Source organism: Pelmatolapia mariae, linkage group LG12 (assembly GCF_036321145.2).
Source record: "Pelmatolapia mariae isolate MD_Pm_ZW linkage group LG12, Pm_UMD_F_2, whole genome shotgun sequence".
Lineage (NCBI taxonomy): Eukaryota > Metazoa > Chordata > Actinopteri > Cichliformes > Cichlidae > Pelmatolapia > Pelmatolapia mariae.
In genome coordinates, this window is record NC_086237.1 from 34,008,062 (window position 1) to 34,032,456 (window position 24,395).

A 24,395-nucleotide genomic window follows, 5' to 3' on the forward strand; every position below is an offset into this window, starting at 1 on the left:
CTTTCTGTACAGTATTGCTCATTTCACAATGGGTTAAAAGTTAATGCCAATAAAGTTGACAGTACTGAACCGGTATGAGAAATCCACTAAGAAATTAGTAAAGATGTCAGAGCTCGACGTTGTTAGTCGGGGAGAGACGGAGTGAAGTAATGCAAAACAATGGTCATTTCAACTGTATAGGCTTGGACACTGTTGCATAATCTGAGGAAGTTGTGGGTGCCTGTGCAACTGTTTCCATGCATGCCACTGAAACACAAAGGAGTCAGGATTGTTAGGATTCAAACAAGCTGTAACCCCATTGGTGATCTGACTCTGCCAGTGTTGAGGTTCAAGGTTAAGCCAATATTTAAAAGGTGATGGAGAGTTATCATTCACAACATATCTGGTAAAATAATGGAATTGATAAAAGTTTATTTTACAGTCTGTGTGATGATCTCTCCAGATTTTTTGAGGAGAATGTGAAGGATGAAGTTGAAGTGCCCTGAGGCAACTGCTGTTGTGATTTGGCACTATTTAAATAAAACTGAATTCAATTGAAATCACTTTGCCAAGAGAGGTCCAAAAGATCCTGTTGAGTTTGGTGAGTCCTGACTCCATTCTAACTGGATACAGCCTTAAAACAAACTTGTGTTTAATCAAATTTACCTTTCAGCTTCTTTTTTTATATTTATTAATACACAGCCATTTTCACATCTGTCAGTTACAATCCTTACTAAACTTTGATACACAAGAAAAAGATATGAAACCACCTGGATATTTGAAACCAGAAGCATGCATGCTTGTCACATCTGAAGACGGCACTCTGAGTGCTTGTCAACGAAATTTCCCCCCCTGACCTCACCTTTTATATAAGGTGATAAGATACAAGATACAACATGCCAAACACAATTACCTGCCTGAGAGCAACAGATATTGAAACGGCATCATGCTCCTGTGGTCTTGTCCTGCAGAGTCGGAATTAATTGATTATGAGTCATTTCTGGGCAGAAGTGTAAAAATATACAGTAATGTTTGAGACAAAAGGAATCTCACTTTATTTCTCTCAGTCTTAACGAATTTCAATTTAACAATCTTAACTGTACTATTTGTAATGTCCCTAACCAAAGTTTGCCTACAACTTTCACCACCACATGGCAACTGGAAAGTCTTGATGTAGCTACCCGCCCCTTTCTTGAAGTAGTAACAAATATTAAAGGATTTGCGACTAAGCTAATCAAATAGCTTAATTCTATATCATATTTTTTATATGAAAAATCTCTCAAAAACATTTTAAAACCTGTTTGGAGTGTCATCAACACTTACATATTCGTAGACATCAGCCTCTTCTATCAGTCTACCAGAAATGTTGTTAATCGAGGATCATTTTTACTCTTGAAGAGCTATCGTGTTTGGGGTTTTTTTCATAGGAAATGAGCATGGTGTCTTTCTGGGAGACTCTAGTGGTGATGAGAGCCTCCTTCAAGCTGTTTCAGTTATTGTATGCTGTCCCATTGACTAAAAGACTGGTACTTCCTCTACCTCTCCATTGTATTTCCTACACCTTTCAGGGCAGAGTTAATGCTGTATCTACTCACAAGTAGTGAAAGTACTGCTGGCTCTATTTCACATTAAATTGACATATCTATTGCATAAATGTTTTGGACAGTAAAATGTAGGTTGCTTTTTTTGTAATCAGTAAGAAAAGCTTCCGATGTCTTCTTGTTTACTACAGCTGCTCCACGGGATGGTGGTGGATACGTCAGTGGTCACAAGCTGACCCTCAAGAAGCTCACAGCTGAGTACATCATAATGATCCATTCAAGAGAGTGAGGGGTCACCACCATGAAAATGTTTTATTTGTTATTACAATATCCTTACAGAGTATTATCTCATGGCTGAGTTAATATTGATCCACATAAAGATAAATCATTATCATACAGTGAAATTTGACTTAAATCACACAGAATCATGATGCAGATATCAGATTTATTGATGAAGATGTTGATTGTCACAGTTCCTAGATTGAATTGTTTAAAAAAAAAAAAAAAAAAGAGTAAATAAAATATATGCATAAATAATGAAATGCTTTTTAGGAAAATATTTCTGTATGCATTTTCAAAAAAACAAAACAAAACAAAAAAACCCCCAAAAAAAACCCCAAAACAAAACAAGTTTGAATGTACTGAATTCAATCTGATGTTAGTGTTTTTTCCAAACAAACAAACAAAAAACCCCAAAACAAAACAAAACAAAAAAAAACCCAAAACGGCCAATCAGTATTTGCTTTTTAATGTTAGATCAACTTCAGGTTCTGTTATGCAAATTAGTGCATCTGTTAAAGTCATTAGTGGTGGTGCTTAAAGAAGAAGATGATGGGAAATTCAACATATATGAAAGAAAGTTTCATGCTGGTAACAAATATTGCCCCAGTCCAACATTCACAGCACCGTTTCAGTTTAGTTGTTATTCAGCTTTCCTTTTTGTCTTTCCTTTCCTGACAAAACACCTGTGCAAGCAGAAACTGCAGGTCTTGATGAAGATGAATATGAGGAGTAGATCTACGGTGAGGAAGAAGCCCAGGACATCCAGGCTGAGATACTGGTACCAGGTGAGTTCATGGGCCTGGACCCTCAAGTGCTTGGCCCCTTTGTTTCTCAGCGTGAACTCGATCCAGAATACTGCCTCTTCCAGAGCACTCATGGGTCTGTCGTGGTGGATGCTGGACAGCCGCATAGCATTTTCTTTGTACCTGTGAATGTGTATATGGGTTCAAAAAATTTACCTTTGAATTGTTATACTTTCATTTATTTATTTTTTTGCCAGACAATAAAGGGATGCATTTCAAAACTCTAAAACTGATAACGCCTCAAGTTAAAATTGACATCTAGAGATATTTCAATCATTTTGTGGCCTTTGAAGCTTTTTAGTGGTACTTCAACTATCATGCTCATTAGACCCTTGTTCCTTCATGACCTGCTATTATCCATCCATCCGTCCATCATTTGGACGCTACTATAAGTCACACCCCCGAAAAAAACTTTCAATCATGAACTGTATAAAAAAGATGGAAGCAAAATAAGCTCTGAGACCACTGAGACCACAAGATCATTGGCAGGGGGTTTACTGAGGTTATAGAAGTTTAACCCAGCAAGGTTTTCTTTGTGTTAGCTGGCTCTGCAAAACTTAAAACCCCAGTTGGAGATGACCGGTATCACGACAATAGTTATGAACTTTCTTTGTTAAGCCAGGCCCTCTGCTTTAGGATCTGTGTGCGCTGAAATACAAATGTGTGTTTTGCAGGCTATTTGACTCTTGTTCTGCATACTAGAGGTGTTATCTGGTGATAACATGGTCAATAAATTTCTCCAATGAATATAAAGTTGGTAATAAACTGTTGTAAAGAAAACCAGAGATTAATGTTGCAAAAATAAAGTTGGCTACTTCGCGGATTTCACCTACCGCGGATTATTTTTGGAACGTAACTCCTGCGACAAACGAAGGACCACTGTAATCCATATTTATGGTATGTTTTGCTTGGCCTTCATACTTTTCAAGCCCAGATTCACCTTTGCTATAAAATCTATACTTTCAAATCCTAATGAAAAGCACAGATAGTTCAAAGAACTCACGATATGTCATTGATGACTGTGTTGATTGCGTCTCTAAGATCTTCAGTTGCCATGAAGTTCACGTTGAGAATAACTGCAGCTCCTTTAGCCTTCATATGGACCATGTTGTCTGGCTGGTCACCAAACATGGGGATGCCCACCATGGGAACGCCGTGGTAGATGGCTTCATAAATCCCGTTTGTGCCTCCATGGGTGATGAAAGCTCTAGTTTTAGGGTGACCTAAGACATGTCAAATAACCATGAAACATCTGGAGTAAGTTTTTCACACTTGGACGGCAAAATTTCAATAAGCCTGAACAACTAATTTGAGCTGATTTGAGTATTTTTGTAAAAATTCTTAGTTGGCAGTCTTACTGTGAACTTTACCGTCTCTGTGGCATCTGATGTCATTAGGATTATTTCTCATGGCATAAAAGGCAGACATAGATAGAAATAACTGTGATTGGTACCAACTTGACTTACCCAGGAGGTCATTCTGAGGAATCCAATCATATATTCGAGTGTTGGCACCCAAAGTTTCTGGCTTTTCTCCTCTGTATCTCCACAGCACCTTTAAATAGAAAGTTCATTGTTTTTGTTTTTATTATATTTATTATAGTACATATATCATATTAATTTAATGTTGGGGTTTTATTTTAGAATACACTGCTCAAAAAAAAGTTAAAGGAGCAATTTTTAAATCAGGAAAGCATGAAGTTAACTAAACTTACACTGATCTGCTAAGTAGCTGCGGGAGTTGTTAATCAATTAAAAGGTTGTGCAGGTAGTACTTAAATATGTCAAACTGAAAGAAGGTTTGCTGTCTCCCAGCACAGTGTTCATGAGCATGGAGGAGTTTCTAGTTACATGATAGTTTGGGGAGGTATATCCATGGAGGGATGCATAGACCTACAGACTAGGCAACAGTACTTTTACTGCATTTAGGTATGTGGATAAAATCCTTGGACCCATTTTCAGACTCTACACTGATGCACCGGGCCCTGGGTTCTTCTTGATGCACAACAATACGCAGGCTCATGTGGCAGGAGTATGCTGGCAGTTTCTGGAGGATAAAAGAATGGATAGCACTGACTGTCCCCCACACTGGCCTGACCTAAATCCAATCGAACATCTTTGGGACATTATGTTTCAGTACATCCAACACCAGCAGTTTGCACCTCAGACTGTAAGGATCTAAGTCAGGTGTGGCCAGCTCCAAAGCTGAAACTGGTTACCCTAAAACATGAAAAACTACTCCATGCTTTCAGGGATTGAACAAACTGATTACAGCTGGCACAAAGATTATCCTCTGACCTTTTGTGGGATCTGAGCGAGGCCTGAGGCTATCATGTTTGCCTTCTCCTTGGTGACGTTGTTGATTACGGATCCTAAAGTGAAGATCACAATGCCATCATCTCCAGAACTCTGCACAAATTCCTCCAGATCCTGTAACAAGTCAAAGATTATCCCACCACCAGCCAACCAGCTGTTTTCTCATTTTTGTTCAACATTTTGATGGCTTCACTGCTCCTGGCAGGAATATTGTGTGATGTAATGATTAATCAGATGGTAATAGGAGTGTCCTTACCTCTGGTAAAGGTTTAGCAGGTCTGCAGTGGATCCCACCAACATATTTGAAGTTGGGGAGGAAAGGACGAGGGAATTCAAAATCCCAGTAGGTTCGGATTAACCAGATGTCTGCTTTGCTCATCAACTCACAGGCACTGGTGGGAGTTCCTGTTGCAATGCATGAACAATAGACATCAACATATCACCAATAGTTCATGCAGGTTGTATTTTCTTAGGCAGGTTTGATGGGACATAAAAACGCTGCATTTAAAGCTTTAGCAGACTTCAAATATTGTTATTGGTTTTTTTGGGGGTTTTTTTAAACCTAGTGCTTCATGTCCATTTACTCACCTTTTACATCAGAGTAATATCTGTCTAATTCTTTCCAAGAAAACTGATCAATCACGATGTCTTGAAGAGCGTAGAAGAGAAAGTTCCACACTCTCTCTGAGAAGTCCATCTTATCTGTGAGTTTGCTCATTGCACCAGGCACAAAGGATGGTGGAGCAGGCATCTGACCACAATGCCTCTCCCAGTTATTAACTAAGGAGAAGCGCAAAGAGAAGACGAGTGGGATTCCCAAAATATCTGCTAACAAGTCACTGCCAGGGTAGATGGGGTCAGCCAAGAGAAGGTCATAATTTCCTCCTTTCAACTTCTTCATGACGACTTCTGATTTCACCACACCGTCCAAATACTGGATAGAAAACCGCAGGTTATTTTTCATCATGTCAGTAAATCTGATGTAGATCTCCCAGTAGCTAATATAATCAATCTCATATAGACTGAATTGGAGGAACTCTTCTAGACTCTTCTGTAAAGCCTCCAATGAGAAAGAGGCGTTGAAGGGCTCATAGTGAAAACGGGCAGGTTCATTGGTGTTCATGTACAGTGATGAGCTTGGGACCAGTACAGTCACCTGGTGTCCCCTGTCAATCAGTGTCTCCAGAACAAGCTTCATGTTTATCCAGTGGCTGCCATCAGTGTACCACACCAAAATATTTCCTCCGTTTGCACACGATGTCGCACAAAGTACCAGCAGGATGCAGGCAGAGAGACGCAGATCCATGGTGTCTGAATCTCAGCAGGAAAACCAGCTGTGGTCTGATCCTTTGGTGAAAGCATTCCAGGAAAAATAATTATTAACTCAATAAAGGTGAACTCTAGCTCACTTCTTTCTGTATTGCATTGGTCATTTTACAATGGGTTATAAAGCAATGATAGTAAAGTTGACAGTACTGAAAAAACAAGACTAATATCTAACTTGTATGAGAAATAAAAAAAATATGTCAGAGCCTGATGTTGTAGGTGTTAGTTGAGGAGAGAGAGAGAGTGAAGTAATACAAAACAATAGTCAAAGTATTCAAAAGGATCCACCTATAAAGACTGCAGTGATTTCAGATTTCTTTTTAATTGTACATAAAAATTCACAACAGGCATGAACAGATTATTGATTATTATTATGGTCCGATTACTGGGCTTTTCTCAGTCCACTATGAGCAGCACATGGTGACTGCAAGAAGGGAAAAAACTCCCTTTGTCTCTCTTTAGAATAACCACCTATAGATTTTTAAAATGCTTATGAAAAGTAACAACTCTGTAACTAACTTCATGACAACAAGAACAGCGCCTCACCTAAGCAATCACGGTTATTAACAGCCACTATGTAACAGCAGATAGTAATTTCCCTACGGGGAATAACACATACACATTATTACATTGGGTTTTTTTAAAAACAACAACAACAACAACAACAACAACAACAACTTGATGCCTGGAACAGAATTAAAAGGACTGCGGCACCGTCTATAGGCCCAGATGCTCTCCTAAAAATAAGTATCTACAAAACTACTGAAAGGATAGTTAAGGGTAGGACTTAACACTATCCGGGAAACACACACACACACACTCACACAAGAGGGCCTTGTGAAGCAGTGCCCACCACCAGGAAGGTCACACTGTCCACCTGATGGCCTAATCCCCCCCCCCGAAGATTACTGGTCAAAGACAACCCTAACCTGGATTGAACTAAGGAACTGAGGTGCTTAACAGTGAGATATTGCAAATCAAACCAATAAAGATTTATTCCAGTCAAAAGATTATCTATATCTTGTGTGTAAGTAAACAATTTCTAAGTTAGCCTGCCATCTGAACCTGACACCAACAGCTCTCTAGAACAAAATCCCCCTCGAAAGAAATTAAGTTAACAAAAAAACAGTAACAAACAATAAATAAATAAAGCCACGAGGGAAAAAAACAACAACAAGAAAGTAAGGAAAACAATCTTCGAGAAGGACAGGCCACCAAAGTTTTGCCGTTATCTAACCTGGATTTAAGGCGTTAAAGTCGGGCCCCTGACGGAGACATGACCGAGAGCCCCAAAAGTAAAGTATAAAGTATCAGTAGGAATGTAACAGCTTGCACAACATGGGCAAAATGTCTCCAAGTGTAGCTTACCAGAGTAAAGCGACGGTGAATACCGACACCAGGGCCCTGTTTCAGAAAGCCGGTTTAGAAAACTCAGAGTTAAAAATGATACTCAGGGTTGAGTAACCCCGAACTGTCCAACTCGGAATATTCGGTTTCAGAAAGGCTGATAACAATTAGTTCAATCAACGCGGAGTTGCTTTAACCCCAAGTTAAGCACGCGCACGAGGATACATAAAGCCCTGATTAGTGGAGCACAGATTAAGCGAGGCACCATGGAGACGGAGGGAAAGAAGGCGCGGTCAATCTATTTTACAGCGCTTGAGGCTGAAATTCTGATGGCAGCATATGCCGATAACATGCAAATTTTGCGGAAAAAAAGTAACACAGCCTCAGCTGCAAAAGAAAGGGAGCATGCATGGCAAAACATAGCCGACAGAGTCAATGCGTGAGTGTTAATTTAAACATTGATCTAGGGATTTCCACCCATTTAACATGTTATTTTATTATATTTCATTTTATTTTTTTAGTTTATACATTTTATTTTGTGATGTGAGCGCAGGTGCAACCCAACAGGCCCCAAACATTCCTGGCAGCAAGTAAAAATGAAATATAAAAATATAATCCAAACAGGTAAGGTGTAATTGTATTATGAGCCATAGTGCTTGGTCTGTTTGTCCTATGTAAATCAATTGCAGTTAGAGGCTACATTAATTTTCTTTCTGTAAGCACTTATTGAAATTATCTGAGCACATTACAAGTACATATTTGCTTACTCTGTATGCTCAAATGTGACCCGTTATAGCCAACAGAAAAAAAGCGGAGGCCCGAAAAACAGGTGGGGGTCCTCCACCACCACCACTGACATAGGCTGAGCAGTTGTTCCTCAGCCAAAACAGTGGGCGCACTGTGGCTGCAGGGACATCCTCTGAGTCAATAACCCCACAAGACACAAGTGCCTACATAAGAGGTAAATTCAAAATAATACATGATGTGCATACATCCTTTCTTCACAGTCACCTTTGCAGTGCTACTCATTCATTTGATAAACTCTTTACCATAATGAATTATTTTGTAGTGAAGTTATTTTCCTACTGATGTTGCCTTCCCTCAGTCTTGGTTGTCTTTGAGAGCATAATGACAATGAAGTGTAAGGTGATTGGTATATATTTGTTAATTGCCATTTGGTCCCTTGTAAGTTATAAGTGACCTGTATAAACCTCATATTCTATCAGTTGATGGTGATGGTGTACTGCATCTGGTGCAGCCTCCTGTTGAGCCAGACCAACATGCAGTTGTGAGTACTCTTAATACTCCACAGATTATATGAGTTTACAGTAGAACAGCAATGTTGTTAATTTCATTACTACAGGAAAATAATGAAGAAACATTGACAGCTGTTACAGAGGAGGAAGCAACAGAGACACTTGATGAGGTTTACATCTTACAATGGAAAATATAACAATTGAATAAAATGTGGTACTTTAATAAAACATGGACTTTCTATGTCTCTAACAGAGTGATGATGGAAATGCAGAGGAAGAGGGTCCAGCCACTTCTCCAACAAACCTTTCCTCAGTAAGATGTTCAGCACTGATTTACAACCAACCTAAGTAGGCATGTACTATGAATGTCAATGCTATTTTCTGTGTTTCAATAGCTCCCTGTAAAGCAGCTGTACAAGACCTGTTTGATCAAGAAAATAAAAAAATGCAACTTGGAAATGGAACACTTCAAGCAGCAGATCCAAAAGACCAAGACTGAGATTTTACTGCTGGAACATCAGTTAAGGGTGGGTGAAGTGGTCAGAGATGGACGAATTATTTCAGTGTTTGAACAACATAATAATATACTTATTAATACTTTGTGTACAGGAAATACAGGCGACCAATAAAGCCAGTTGAACAAAAAATCTGTTTATTCTTTTTTCAACATGTTGAGGTGATGGGTCAAAGGAAATGATTGTGACATATGGTGTCTCTGACTGCTCCTCTATCTTGTATGTCCGTGGGAGGGTCAGGATGTTCATGGTTTGGATCACTGCTGATGTTTGGTTCAGAAGGACAGTGTTCTCCTCTAATTGTGGCAATGTTGTGAAGAATCACACATGCCACAATAATGTCACATGCCCTTTCTGGGGTGACCCTGAGTCTTTGAAGGCACTGGAACCGGGCCTTAAGCATTCCGATAGTCATTTCAACTCTGGCTCTTGTCCTGCAATGAGCCAGATTATATCGCTGCTGTGGGCCCGGTTCAGAGTCAGGGTAAGGGGTAAGCAAATAGGGTAAACATGGATACCCCCTATCACCAAGCAAGTAGCCAGTGAACTCTCCTAAGACATTAGGATACACTTCAGTTCAAATGTCCCTGTAGCAATTGGTCTTTATATATTTTAAAGTGTTTTCAACTCACCATGTCTAAATTTTGTGCTCAGCGTACATTCACGAAAAATTCGTGAGTCATGAACAGAGCCTGGCCACTTGGCTTCCACATTTGTGATAATGTTGGCAGCATCACATATGATCTTCACAGTGCAGAGAACACAAATTAGCATCCATTACTATAATGAAATAATTTGTTAGTTTGAAATGCTACAGGGAACTATGTACCTGTACATTAATGCTGTGGAAAGACTTCCTGTTCACATAGTCTCCTTCATTTACTGAAGGAGCAATGATTGGAATGTGAGTGCCATCTATACAGCCAATCACGCCTGGGAACCCTGAAAATAAATGTAAAATTTAAGTAGTACAAGTATCACCACATCATGAATTAGGTTTTGTTCATCCTGATACCTGCAATTTTGTGGAATCCCTCTTTGATATATCTTGTGGGTCTATGACCGGGGAACACCACAAACGAGTACAGGAGACGTTTCAGTGCAACTGTAACATTCCTGACTGCCCGACAAACGGTAGCCTTGGAAACGTGCTCAGCGTCACCAATATTATACAGAAAGCTCCCGTTTGCAAAAAAAACGAAGTACAATACAAATAATATGTACAGAACTGAGAGAATGTCCGCGGTGTGTCACATGAGCAATATAAGGCCTGAGGATGTTATTCAAATAAATTATAGATTGTGCTGAAAAACGGTAACGTTCACACAGAAAATCATCAGGAAATGATAAAATGTCCAAACGCGCTCTAATCACTCTCTCCCGGCGGAGAGCTCTGCGGAGAATTTGGGCTTCAACATCTACTGGCTCTTCAAGGAAGGGGCACGCCATGTCTGACACTTCCTACAGTCAGGTTTTCGACAAAGAGGCGGAGAAAGTCAGGGTTAGTTGAAGTAAACCTGCTAGGGGGCAGGTTAGCTTCACGGAGTGTGTCGTCATAGTAACTCACTCAGAATTAATCTAAACTCGCTTTGTGGAACCGAAAACCCAGAGTTTTCGTTAACTCAGGGTATACTTACTCAGAGTTTGCACTAAACCGGCTTTCTGAAACAGGGCCCTGGTGACAGCGGCTCAAGACCGCCGAAAGTAAACATGGGCTGAATCCGCTAAAACTCAAGGTTATGTCTATATAACCCTGGTTCTCTGAGTAACATGCGTTAATGTTTTACTATGGAAACGCCTCCTGCGTGACATCATCAGAAGCTCAAACGCCATTATGCCAGCCCTTACAGGCTGCTAAGTGAGGCTCATGTCAGGAGGGGCTAATGCCTCCTTCTATAATAGGCTGATATAGCATCAGATGTCATTCAAAACACAACACATAACCTTAAGTTCTTTCATGTCTCACTGTGGGAGAAATACCGATTGCCAGACATTCTCCAAGTAGTTCATATAATCAATGTCGTATATGGAGAATCAGAGGAAATCTTCTAGAAAGTCCTCCATCTGAGTGAAAGAAAGTTTTAATTTATTAAAAAATAAATAAATAACACAAAACAACCCCCCCAAACACACACACACACACACACACACACAAAAAAAAAAAAACACCCCAAAACAAAACAAAATACAAAACAAAACAAACCCTAATATGCACCCCCTGTGGCTATAGCCCAACTGCAGAAACACACTGGTGATCAACAGCTAGAAAACGGGCCTCCTTCCAGTGGTGTAACACAACAAAAGAGTTTATAAATCAAAAACAGTAAAGAAGCCAGATATACAACAAAATAAACTAAACCTTGGATCTAGAGCAGAAGGCGTCAGTGTCAGGCCAAATCATCCTTCATCTGACTGCTCTAATTGAATAATTCAGTTCATTAACATACACACCAACCGGCTTCTATATCTGGCATGTACGGCACCAGTTTTCTTAAATGGCCACTTCTAAGAAGCTGGCAGCAACAGGGCAAAGGAAATCCCAAAAGAAAAAGGCAAAGCAGCAGCACTTCTGTCAGCGCAGCAGTAGCGGCCGCTGTAAGGCTATTGGCCGCCCACTGAGGCCCACACTTCCTGCAAGGCATCATATCGTGAGTATTTACTATAGAAAAACTCAACTCAACTATGACTGTGACAAATCGGACTTACGTACCAATCAAACGGTGTCGCTCAATTCATTAACACAGTGGCTCACTGGAGGCTTCTGCGGCTACAACCTATAACCTATATTACAAAAGAGTGAAATAAGGTACGCATGGCACCAATTAAACACATACCAGCCGCGATGGAGGCTTCAGGAAGATAATCCGCGGGTGATCGCTGTAACACGAACAACACAATCAAAACGTGTGCCGCCAGTTCAGTCGGAGGCAGCAGCAACATGCACGCAAACCCCTACCTGTAACTCCGGGGGAAGTCAGGTGACCGAAAAGCCGGATGCGGCTGACAGCAGGTGAGCGATTCATGGACGCTCAGATGGCAGCTACTATTTATAGCAGCGCCATCTAATGTGCTTGACTAATAGTGGGATCAAAAGTCAGTAAATATAACACTCATTCTGCTACATAAAAGAACTGATAAAAGTTAATTTTACAGTCTGTGTGATGATCTCTCCAGATTTTTTGAGGAGGATGTGAAGCGCCCTGAGGCAACTGCTGTTGTGATTTGGCACTATATAAAAAAAACTGACTTCAACTAAACTCACCTTAATAAGAGAGGTCCAAAAGACCCCGTTGAGTTTCATAAGTCCTGCCTCCATTCTAACTGGATACAGCCTTAAAACAGACCTTTGTTTTATCTAGTTTACCTTTAAGCTTTTTATTTTTTTTCAGTACACAGATGTTTTCACATCTGTCCGGCTAACAATCCTCACTAAACTTTGGTACACAAGAAAAAGATATGAAACCACCTGGATATTTTTGAAACCAGAAGTATGCATGTTTGTCACATCTGAAGACGGCACCCTAATGACGACGTAATTTCCCCCCCTGACCTCACCTTTTATGGTACCAATTTCTTGACAATAGAAATTTCTGAGCACTTTAATAGAATAAGATACAAGATACAACATGCCAAACACAATTACTTGACTGAGAGCAACAGATATTGAAATGGCATCATGATTATGAATCATTTCTGGGCAAAAGTGTAAAAATATACAGTAATGTTTGAGACAAAAGTGATTTGGCAAGAACATGCATACAAAAGTAATCTCACTTTATTTCTCTCAGTCTTGACGAATTTCAATTTAAAAATCTTAACTGTACTATTTGTAATGTCCCTAACCAAAGTTTGCCTACGACTTTGACCACCACATGGCAACTGGAAAGTCTTGTTGTAGCTACTCGCCCCTTTCTTCAAATATTAACAAATATTAAAGAATTTGCAATTAAGCTAATCAGCTTAATTGTATATCATATTTTTTATATGAAAAATCTCTCAAAAACATTTTAAAACGTGTTTGGAGTGTCATCAACAATTACATATTCGTAGATATCATTGTCTTTTATCAGTCTACAAGAATATTGTTAATCATTGATTCATTTTACTCTTGAAGAGCTATCGTGTGTGGGTTTGTTTGTTTTTTTCATAGGAAATGAGCATGGTGTCTTTCTGGGAGACTCTAGTGGTGATGAGGGCCTCCTTCAAGGTGTTTCAGTCATTGTTTGCTGTCCCATTGACTAAAAGACTGGTACTTCCTCTGCCTCTCCATTGTATTTCCTACATCTTCCAGGGCAGAGTTAATGCTGGATCTACTCACAAGTAGTGAAAGTACTGCTGTCTCTATTTCACATTAAATTGACATATCTATTGCATAAATGTTTTGGACAGTAAAATGTAGGTTGCTTTTTTTGTAACCAGTAAGAAAAGCTTCGGATATCTTCCTGTTTACTACAGCTGCTCCACGGGATGGTGATGAATACGTCAGTGGTCACAAGCTGACCCTCAAGAAGCTCACAGCTGAATACATCATAATGATCCATTCAAGAGAGTGATGGGTCACCACTATGCAAATGTTTTATTTGTTATTACAAAATCCTAACAGAGTATCATCTCATTGTTGAGTTAATTTGACCCGCATAAAGATAAATCATTATCATACAGTGAAATTTGACTTTAAATCCCACAGAATCATGATCCAGATATCAGATTTATTGATGAAGATGTTGATTGTCACAGTTCCTAGATTGAAGTTGTAAAAAAACAAAAAAAAGTAAATACTAATATTATATATATATATATATATATAATGAAATGCTTTTTAGGAAAATATTTCTGTATGCATTAAAAAGAGAATGCATACAGAAAAAAAGAACAAGTTAGAATATACTGAATTCAACCTGATGTTAGTGTTTTTTCTTAAACCCCCCTGGTTTTTAATGTTCTGTTATGCAGAACCTGAAGTTCTGCATAACAGAACTTCAGGTTCTGTTATGCAAATTAGTGCATCTGTTAAAGTCATTAGTGGTGGTGCATAAAGGAGAAGATGATGGGAAATTCAACATATATGAAAGAAAGTTTCATGCTGGTAACAAATATTGCCCCAGTCCAACATTCACAGCACCGTTTCAGTTTAGTTGTTATTCAGCTTTCCTTTTTGTCTTTCCTTTCCTGACAAAACACCTGTGCAAGCAGAAACTGCAGGTCTTGATGAAGATGAATATGAGGAGTAGATCTACGGTGAGGAAGAAGCCCAGGACATCCAGGCTGAGATACTGGTACCAGGTGAGCTCATGGGCCTGGACCCTCAAGTGCTTGGCCCCTTTGTTTCTCAGCGTGAACTCGATCCAGAATACTGCCTCTTCCAGAGCACTCATGGGTCTGTCGTGGTGGATGCTGGACAGCCGCATAGCATTTTCTTTGTACCTGTGAATGTGTATATGGGTTCAAAAAATTTACCTTTGAATTGTTATACTTTGATTTATTTATTTTTTTGCCAGACAATAAAGGGATGCATTTCAAAACTCTAAAACTGATAACGCCTCAAGTTAAAATTGACATCTAGAGATATTTCAATCATTTTGTGGCCTTTGAAGCTTTTTAGTGGTACTTCAACTATCATGCTCATTAGACCCTTGTTCCTTCATGACCTGCTATTATCCATCCATCCGTCCATCATTTGGACGCTACTATAAGTCACGCCCCCGAAAAAAACTTTCAATCATGAACTGTATAAAAAAGATGGAAGCAAAATAAGCTCTGAGACCACTGAGACCACAAGATCATTGGCAGAGGGTTTACTGAGGTTATAGAAGTTTAACCCAGCAAGGTTTTCTTTGTGTTAGCTGGCTCTGCAAAACTTAAAACCCCAGTTGGAGATGACCGGTATCACGACAATAGTTATGAACTTTCTTTGTTAAGCCAGGCCCTCTGCTTTAGGATCTGTGTGCGCTGAAATACAAATGTGTGTTTTGCAGGCTATTTGACTCTTGTTCTGCATACTAGAGGTGTTATCTGGTGATAACATGGTCATTAAATTTCTCCAATGAATATAAAGTTGGTAATAAACTGTTGTAAAGAAAACCAGAGATTAATGTTGCAGAATTAGTTTTCATTTAGTTCCAGTTAATAATTCTATTGTTGAGTGTACTCAATTTTGCAGGCTTTTTAAAAATGTTTTTATAGCGCATTGTGTTCTGCATCCTGATTGGCTGTAGACCATTGTCAATCAACCTCGTGCCGTGTCTCCTGTACAGTACAGAATGCGTTCAGCTTGTCAAATTGACATAAATCTTTGATCGCTAGCAGTGTGACTCTGAAGTGCTGTACTGTATGTTTGTAAGTTTTCTTCCCTTTGGTTTCATCCTATAATACTGGACTTTATTTTTTTTTTTTTACGAAAGTTTGAAGTTTGAAAGTGTTTAAACAAGAGAGAAAAGTGTGAAAATGTTCATGCCTGTCTGAGAAAAGTGTATAAAGTGTGTAGTGAGGGGTTTTACAGCCTTAAAACATCTATAATAATTGTAAAAAATAAAGTTGGCTACTTCGCGGATTTCACCTACCGCGGATTATTTTTGGAACGTAACTCCTGCGACAAACGAAGGACCACTGTAATCCATATTTATGGTATGTTTTGCTTGGCCTTCATACTTTTCAAGCCCAGATTCACCTTTGCTATAAAATCTATACTTTCAAATCCTAATCAAAAGCACAGATAGTTCAAAGAACTCACGATTTGTCATTGATGACTGTGTTGATTGCGTCTCTAAGATCTTCAGTTGCCATGAAGTTCACGTTGAGAATAACTGCAGCTCCTTTAGCCTTCATATGGACCATGTTGTCTGGCTGGTCACCAAACATGGGGATGCCCACCATGGGAACGCCGTGGTAGATGGCTTCATAAATCCCGTTTGTGCCTCCATGGGTGATGAAAGCTCTAGTTTTAGGGTGACCTAAGACATGTCAAATAACCATGAAACATCTGGAGTAAGTTTTTCACACTTGGACGGCAAAATTTCAATAAGCCTGAACAACTAATTTGAGCTGATTTGAGTATTTTTGTAAAAATTCTTAGTTGGCAGTCTTACTGTGAACTTTACCGTCTCTGTGGCATCTGATGTCATTAGGATTATTTCTCATGGCATAAAAGGCAGACATAGATAGAAATAACTGTGATTGGTACTAGAGCAGGGCGATATGGCCAAAATTATTTATCACGATATATATTTGAAAATTTGCGATAACGATATAACTGACGATATAATTGATGCGAGACAAAATACAACTCCACAACTTTACTAGCGCAAAAAACACCATCCATTTATTTTCACTTAAACAAGAAGCTGTTTTTTATGTGCATTAAAGCTATATAAAAATTTAACAGTGCAAATGCAAATTCCTTGCTGAAAGTTTAACCAAAAGGCATTTCCAGTAGAAATGGGCTGACATATCCTGAGCATAACCATGTATAATATCCACTGAAGTTAAAAAGAGTTGCTTTGCAACATTAAACTGCAGTGTGCCAAATAAAAAAGTCAAATACATATTTTTCGGACCATAAGGTGCACGGGATTATAAGGCACATTAAGCGAAACAAAGCAGTCAGATAAATCAAACTTTATTCAACTCATTCTTCTTGCTTCCTCCACTTCTGTACCATTGATTCATTAATGCTGTATTCTATCACAGCTGCTATATTCCCATGTTGTTGCTGTATATTAATGACTAACCTCGTATTGTGGATGGATTATCTCAGTTGTTCTCCTGACTGAAGTTTGGTCCATTTACAGCATCCTGCTATGCGATTGCATTTGTCTCTAACCATCAGGAAACTTCACGTTAACTTTTATTAAGTGGAAAAGTGTTAGCCTTGATTTCTCCAGCTTCACTGTTTATGTTATGCTAACATAGCTGTGTCGCTAGCGATCACGTAGCACATCATTACATACCAGCTAGCCCAACTTCAGTAAGCTTACAAACATCACTGCTGTTTAGTTTCCTGTCTTTATTTATGTTGGAAGTGATAGCAGAGCTGTACGTTTGAATTTTTTCAGAAATCTCTCAGTCAGAACATGCTATATCATGCTTAGGTAACTAGCGAAACTAGCGAGCTAACTTCCGCTAGCTTCCTGCTAACTTCTAACTCCGTTAAATGTAATAAATTCTGTTTTCATGTATGCCTGGATCTTAAACTTCATAGTTACACCTGGTAAAGCAGCAATGCTGATCATTTTATTAAAGATGAAAGAATTTAGACAGTTTTTAACTCTTAGTGATGCTGCAGTGTTTGTTTGACTTTGGGACCTGAAGGGGAGGGAGTTTAGGACCCAGATTACTCCCAGATTTACGAGCACCTTAGTCCGACAAATACGGCAATAATGACAGCCGCTTGCATGTTCTACAAAAAAAATGTGCTTTGTTGTGTATCTGACGGACAAACACCAAACCAGTTCCACATCACTGAAGTGGCACCATTTTTACAAACTAATTCTGGTTCATCCGTTTCACTCAACAATCGGCCATGTGCGTATGAAAACAAAGGCACTGCGCATGTGCGTTTGACCCATATTCTATCGCGATATTTCATTTTCCTATCGTTGCCTAACATTATACCGGTATTACCGTGAACGGTATAATATGGCCCAGCCCTAATTGATACCAACTTGACTTACCCAGGAGGTCATTCTGAGGAATCCAATCATATATTCGAGTGTTGGCACCCAAAGTTTCTGGCTTTTCTCCTCTGTATCTCCACAGCACCTTTAAATAGAAAGTTCATTGTTTTTGTTTTTATTATATTTATTATAGTACATATATCACATTATTTTAATGTTGGGGTTTTATTTTAGAATACACTGCTCAAAAAAAAAGTTAAAGGAGCAATTTTTAAATCAGGAAAGCATGAAGTTAACTAAACTTACACTGATCTGCTAAGTAGCTGCGGGAGTTGTTAATCAATTAAAAGGTTGTGCAGGTAGTACTTAAATATGTCAAACTGAAAGAAGGTTTGCTGTCTCCCAGCACAGTGTTCATGAGCATGGAGGAGTTTCTAGTTACATGATAGTTTGGGGAGGTATATCCATGGAGGGATGCATAGACCTACAGACTAGGCAACAGTACTTTTACTGCATTTAGGTATGTGGATAAAATCCTTGGACCCATTTTCAGACTCTACACTGATGCACTGGGCCCTGGGTTCTTCTTGATGCACAACAATACGCAGGCTCATGTGGCAGGAGTATGCTGGCAGTTCCTGGAGGATAAAGGAATGGATAGCACTGACTGCCTGTGATGCCCTGGTACCTATTTGTGAAGTCGTCTGAAACTACAGAGTACCCTGTTTGAGTTGCTGCAATAATATTTCGGCAAAATAGACTAGCCTGCCGCATTATTATTTTTTACATTTTCAGTGCGTCTTTGAATTCAGCACTTGCTAGGTTGTCTTTCCCTTAACATGTTGTGGCAACCTTTTCCTTTTATTCCTAACAGTTTACCCAGTCAGTATCACTATAGACATTCAACATGATATTTTTTTGCACACTGAGATCTAATGTGTTTTCAAAGGGTTCTTTTAAAATACACTGCTCAGAAATATTAACATGAAATTTAAAAGAATAAGGATATAAAAATGAAGTAAGCTGATTCCCATAAGGTACATGCAACTTGAATAATAATTGTTAATTACAATACAACATGTTACGAAGTAGTAATTCATTTCTGATGGTCAGAAGTAGAGCACTTGGTAATTGGTTACCCTAAAACATGAAAAACTACTCCGTGCTTTGCACAAATTGATTACAGCTGGCACAAAGATTATCCTCTGACCTTTTGTGGGATCTGAGCGAGGCCGGAGGCTATCATGTTTGCCTTCTCCTTGGTGACATTGTTGATCATGGATCCTAAAGTGAAGATCACAATGCCATCATCTCCAGAACTCTGCACAAATTCCTCCAGATCCTGTAACAAGTCGAATATTATCCCACTGCCAACAACCAGCTGTTTTTTTTATTATTTTTGTTCAACTTTTGATGGCTTCACTGCTCCTGGCACAAATATTATGTAATGATTAATCAGATGGTAATAGTTGAGTGTCCTTACCTCTGGTAAAGGTTTAGCAGGACTGCAGTGGATCCCACCAACATATTTGAAGTTGGGGAGGAAAGGACGAGGGAATTCAAAATCCCAGTAGGTTCGGATTAACCAGATGTCTGCTTTACTCATCAGTTCACAGGCACTGGTGGGAGTTCCTGTTGCAATGCATGAACAATAGACATCAACATATCACCAATAGTTCATGCAGATTGTATTTCGTGGGCAGGTTTGATGGGATATAAAAACACTACATTTAATAGTGTTGTTTTTGTTTTTTAAATCAGTGCTTCATGTCTATTTGCTCACCTTTGACATCAGAGTAATATCTGTCTAATTCTTTCCAAGAAAACTGATCAATCACGATGTCGTGGAGAGCATAGAAGAGAAAGTTCCACACTCTCTCTGAGAAGTCCATCTTATCTGTGAGTTTGCTCATAGCACCGGGAACAAAGGATGGTGGAGCAGGCATCTGACCACAATGCCTCTCCCAGTTATTAACTAAGGAGAAGCGCAAGGAGAAGACGAGTGGGATCCCCAAAATATCTGCTAACAAGTCACTGCCAGGGTAGATGGGGTCAGCCAAGAGAAGGTCGTAATTTCCCTCTTTCAACTTCTTCATGACGACTTCTGATTTCACCACACCGTCCAAATACTGGATAGAAAACTGCAGGTCAGTTTTCATTATGTCAATGAATCTGATGTAGATCTCCCAGTAGCTCATATAATCAATCTCATATACATTGAATTGGAGGAACTCTTCTAGAAACTCTTCCATAGCCTCCAATGAGAAAGAGACATTGAAGGGCTCATAGTGAAAGCGGGAGGGTTCATTGGTGTTCATGTACATTGACGAGCTCGGGACCAGGACAGTCACCTGGTGTCCCCTGTCAACCAATGTCTCCAGAACAGGCTTCATGTTTATCCAGTGGCTGCCTTCGGTGTACCACACCAAAACGTTCCCTCCATTTGCACTCCATGTCGCACAAAGTACCAGCAGGATGCAGGCAGAGAGACGCAGCTCCATGAATGTTAGCAGGAAAACCAGCTGTGGTCTGATCCTTTGGTGAAAGCATTCCAGGAAAAATAATCATTAACTCAATAAAGGTGAACTCTGGCTCACTTCTTTGTGTACTGCATTGGTCATTTCATAATGGGTTATAAAGTAATGATAGTAAAGTTGACAGTACTGAAAAAAACAAGAGTAATATCTAACTTGTATGAGAATTAAAGAAATAAAAAGGATGTCAAAGCCTGATGTTGTAATTGTTAGTAAGGAGAGGCAGAGTGAAGTAATGCAAAACAGTAGTCATTTCAAATGTCGAATTCACCAAACTTCTCTATGAGATGTCCAAGAATCCATGTCACATCTGAAGATGTAAAAAACCAGAGTATATTCAACAAAGTATTCAACAGGATACACCTAGAAATACTGCAGTTATTTTAGTCTTTCTAAAAATTTGACATAAGCCGGAGAGCTGGCACTGACAGATCAAATGTGATTGGTCGAGGCAGAGGAAGCAAAAGCAACCCTACCAGAATCTTTTAGAACAGCTTAACTTTCTCAAAGTAGCTGCTCTTTAATTGTGCTACTATGTCTGTAAAACATACACCAAAGCAAGTGAGGTGGTTTTTAATATTAATACAACTTTTTATTTAAAACAAACAAACAAATTAAATCAATTTTGGTGCCTGGAACAGAATTAAAAAGACAGCGGCACCGTTAAGGATGTTAAGGATGGAACCATATAATGAGAGGGAAATGAAAGGACAGACACACACACACACACACACACACACACACACACACACACACACACACTCAAGATGATTAATGGTCAAAGAAAACTGGATTTAACTAAGGAACTGACCTTAGTCTAGGTGCTTAACAGTGAGATATTGCAATAAAACCACTAAAAAACACTAAAGGTTTATTCCAGGCACAAGCGTCTTTATAACTTGTGTATGTGTGTGTGTGCGTGCGTGCTCGTGTGTGTAAGTAAACAATTTCTAAGTTAGCCTGCTGCCTGAACCTGACACCAACAGCTCGATGGAACAAAATTCCCCTCGAAAGAAATTAAGTTTCTGTCACGAGAAACACAAGCGAGAAAAACAAAACAAAAACAAAGCCACAAGGAAAAACAAACAAGAAAGTAAGGAAAACAATCTTCGAGAATGATAGGCCGCCAAAGTTGTGGCCGTTATACAACCTTGATTTAACGTGATCACAATACCGGAAGCCATTAAATTCGGGCCGCTGACGGAGACATGACCGAGCGCCCTAAAATAAAAGTATAAAGTGTCAGTATGAATGTAACTGCTTGCACAACATGGGCAAAATGTCTCTAAGAGCAGCTTACCAGAGTAAAGAGACGGTGAATCCCGACAGCAGGTGACAGAACAGCGGCTCAACACCGCCGAAAGTAAACACGGGCCTGAATCCGCTAAAACTTCCCTGTAAAGTGACTCCGGACCGGACCCGCCCCGGATGTACCACAGGCTCAATACCGGATCCGTAACACCGGGTCCACTTGCACAGCGGGAAGGATCATGATCGCAGATGTGTGCAACAAATCATTTCCCAGCTCATCTGGTCTGGATCTGTGTTGGATCCGTTGGTAGTGGCTGATTTTTGAGCAGATCCTTTCAAGATGAAATATAGCTGAGTAACATGTTCATGGCTCTACAAAAGCTTAGGGTTTTCTTATTAGACATTTGTCTTTGATGATATTTGCAATGCTACTTTGAAAGTTAAATGTGAAATGGGGTTTAATAGTAACTCAGTAAAAAATCTCAAAGCCCGGTGTCAGAGAGCCGTTGGCTATCAGTGAAGGCTGATATTAGTTCAGATTAGAGATGCTCACACTAGAGAACATTAAAGCAGAGTGTTTTCTGATTATAATTTTTTAATCCAATTCAGAAATGTCAGAAATAATGAAATCCTCTGTCTAAGAAAAGCCCATCAGTAAAATGTTCATAAACTGTACTAGTTTATTACTCTTAAGTATTTTAACTTTAACAATATTGTTCAGTACATTCAGACATCAGCTTTAGACAATTAAGCGCAATCATTGTTGAATATCATTATTTGAACTGAATTATTTGCAACTCAAATGAACAAAACTAAGCAAATCAGTTAGGTTAGGTAGAAGTCATGTTTTGGAGATATACAAAACAAAAAAAATCAGTGTTTCCCACACAGAGATTTTATGATTTAGGTATATGAATGGCTCTAAGCCCCATTTCGTGTTTTTCCAGCTGGCTTGTCATCATTGTCGCTGTAGTGATAGTCCACTAAATCACTTCAGACTGCAGTTGGACAGACCACATTATCACCCTTATATTGACTGCAGCTAGATCTGGTTCTGCCCAAGAGATCTAATGGAAACTGAAATTCCATTACCCAAAAAAGAGCGCCAAGTCGCCTGCCTTTCAAATGGTGATGAAATGCCAATATAGTTGCCCACAAAAATCTTAAGATTTGAAGCACCCCGACATTTTCAAAAAGATGTGCCACAGTGCCTGCAATGGACAGAAGACTGGGTCCAAACAACTGACCCTGAAGAATGAGATGTCACTCAAGTTCATATACATGTGAAGGCAGATGGGAAATAATGCAAATACTTTTGGCAAGATAGAGTATCTTAACTGTGCTATTTGTATCTTGGTGCATGCTCAATCATCCAGGTAAGTAAATTCCAAAAGGTTGATTCTGTTCATCTGGATGTGTCATTTTCAGTGGGAGAAACGTTTCGTCACTCATCCAAGTGACTTCTTTAGTCTCAGCTGACTGCAGGTTTCCCCAATCTTATAAACAGTACATTTGCACAATGACTAAAATCAAGGAAAAGTGTCTGAACTTCTGTAAGTTTCCTTGAAGATGTTTCACCTCTCATCCAAGAAGCTTCTACAGTTGTAAGAACAATTGGTGGAGAGTCCCAGATTTTAAGCCCAGTGGGAGTGTCCCCAAAAGGGTCATGGGCACCCTATTGATCCTCTAAGACCTTTGATCACTGATTAGTGACCATTGATCAATGGCCATGAGTACCATTCACAGAGAGTTGGGGATTGGCTACAGTTGGAGGTTGTTTGGTTTCTCTGATGTATAAATCCTGGCAATCCTACTGGCACTTAACAGCATACACTACACAGTGTACAGTACATTAATCTGTTTGTGTCGGGGGACCCGATCCTTGGGTGGACCAATTTTTTGGTGCAGCGTGTTTTGGGGCTTAAAAGCCACAGAGATGGGATGTTTAGAAAAATCACGTCTCAACTGTTCCAATACTCCTGACACATAAGGGATCACTAAGGGTTTTTGCTTAGGCGGCAGTTGACCATCTCTCCTGTATTGGCTGGAGCTTTCTTGAGGCGCCTTCCCAGCTTTGACAAATGTCCAGCTGGGATAACCACATTTACTCAGGGCCTTCTTGATGTGATGTCCTTCTGCTTCCCTGGCCGCTGTGTCTGTGGGGATGGTGTTCGCTCTGTGTTGTACCGTCCTGATGACACCCAGTTTATGCTCCAATGGATGATGAGCATCAAAGCTTAAATACTGATCAGTATGCGTAGGTTTATGGTACACATCAACTTTTCAGTGCGCCCATTACTGATGGAAATCTCACAGTCTAAGAAGGCTAACCTGCTACTTTTCATATCCTCCCTGGTGAATTTTAAGTGTTGGTCCACCGAGTTAATGTGATCAGTGAATTGTGGTACGTCCTGAGATTTGATTTTCACCCAGGTGTCATCCAGATCCACATACCTGAACCAATGTGTGTGCTATTTGTAATTACCGTCTGCAAAAATTAACCTAAAACTTTCACCACCAGGTGGCAACACTTTCCTGAAATAGAAACAAATTCAGTTTGCTCTGACGTAATTAAGCTAATCATGAATAGCAATTGTGTTTGTATGAAACCGTTTCACAAAAAGCTATCTTAGC

At 39.5% G+C, this 24,395-nt stretch overlaps 1 protein-coding gene across 6 annotated transcripts; it reads right to left on the minus strand.

Annotated features, from left to right (window-relative positions):
- Positions 1–1,858: 1,858 nt before the first annotated feature.
- LOC134639118 (UDP-glucuronosyltransferase 2A2-like) lies at positions 1,859–21,933 on the minus strand. Of its 6 annotated transcripts, XM_063490179.1 has the most exons (9): positions 21,811–21,933; positions 21,661–21,731; positions 19,760–20,511; positions 5,509–6,162; positions 5,177–5,325; positions 4,903–5,034; positions 4,072–4,159; positions 3,609–3,828; positions 1,859–2,728 (listed from the first exon to the last, which is right to left on the minus strand). In XM_063490179.1, exons 3-9 carry the CDS (start codon positions 20,475–20,477, stop codon positions 2,443–2,445), a joined length of 2,247 nt encoding a protein of 748 aa, XP_063346249.1. In that variant the 5' UTR covers positions 20,478–20,511; positions 21,661–21,731; positions 21,811–21,933; the 3' UTR covers positions 1,859–2,442. The 6 variants fall into 6 exon arrangements, with proteins under 6 accessions (XP_063346249.1, XP_063346245.1, XP_063346246.1 ...); XM_063490174.1 differs by lacking the exons at positions 1,859–2,728; positions 3,609–3,828; positions 4,072–4,159; ... (1 more) ...; positions 5,177–5,325; positions 5,509–6,162 and adding exons at positions 13,915–14,788; positions 16,095–16,314; positions 18,034–18,121; positions 19,187–19,318; positions 19,460–19,608; XM_063490175.1 differs by lacking the exons at positions 19,760–20,511; positions 21,661–21,731; positions 21,811–21,933 and adding an exon at positions 12,199–12,308 and having other exon boundaries at positions 5,509–6,267.
- Between the last annotated feature and the right edge of the window lie 2,462 nt (positions 21,934–24,395).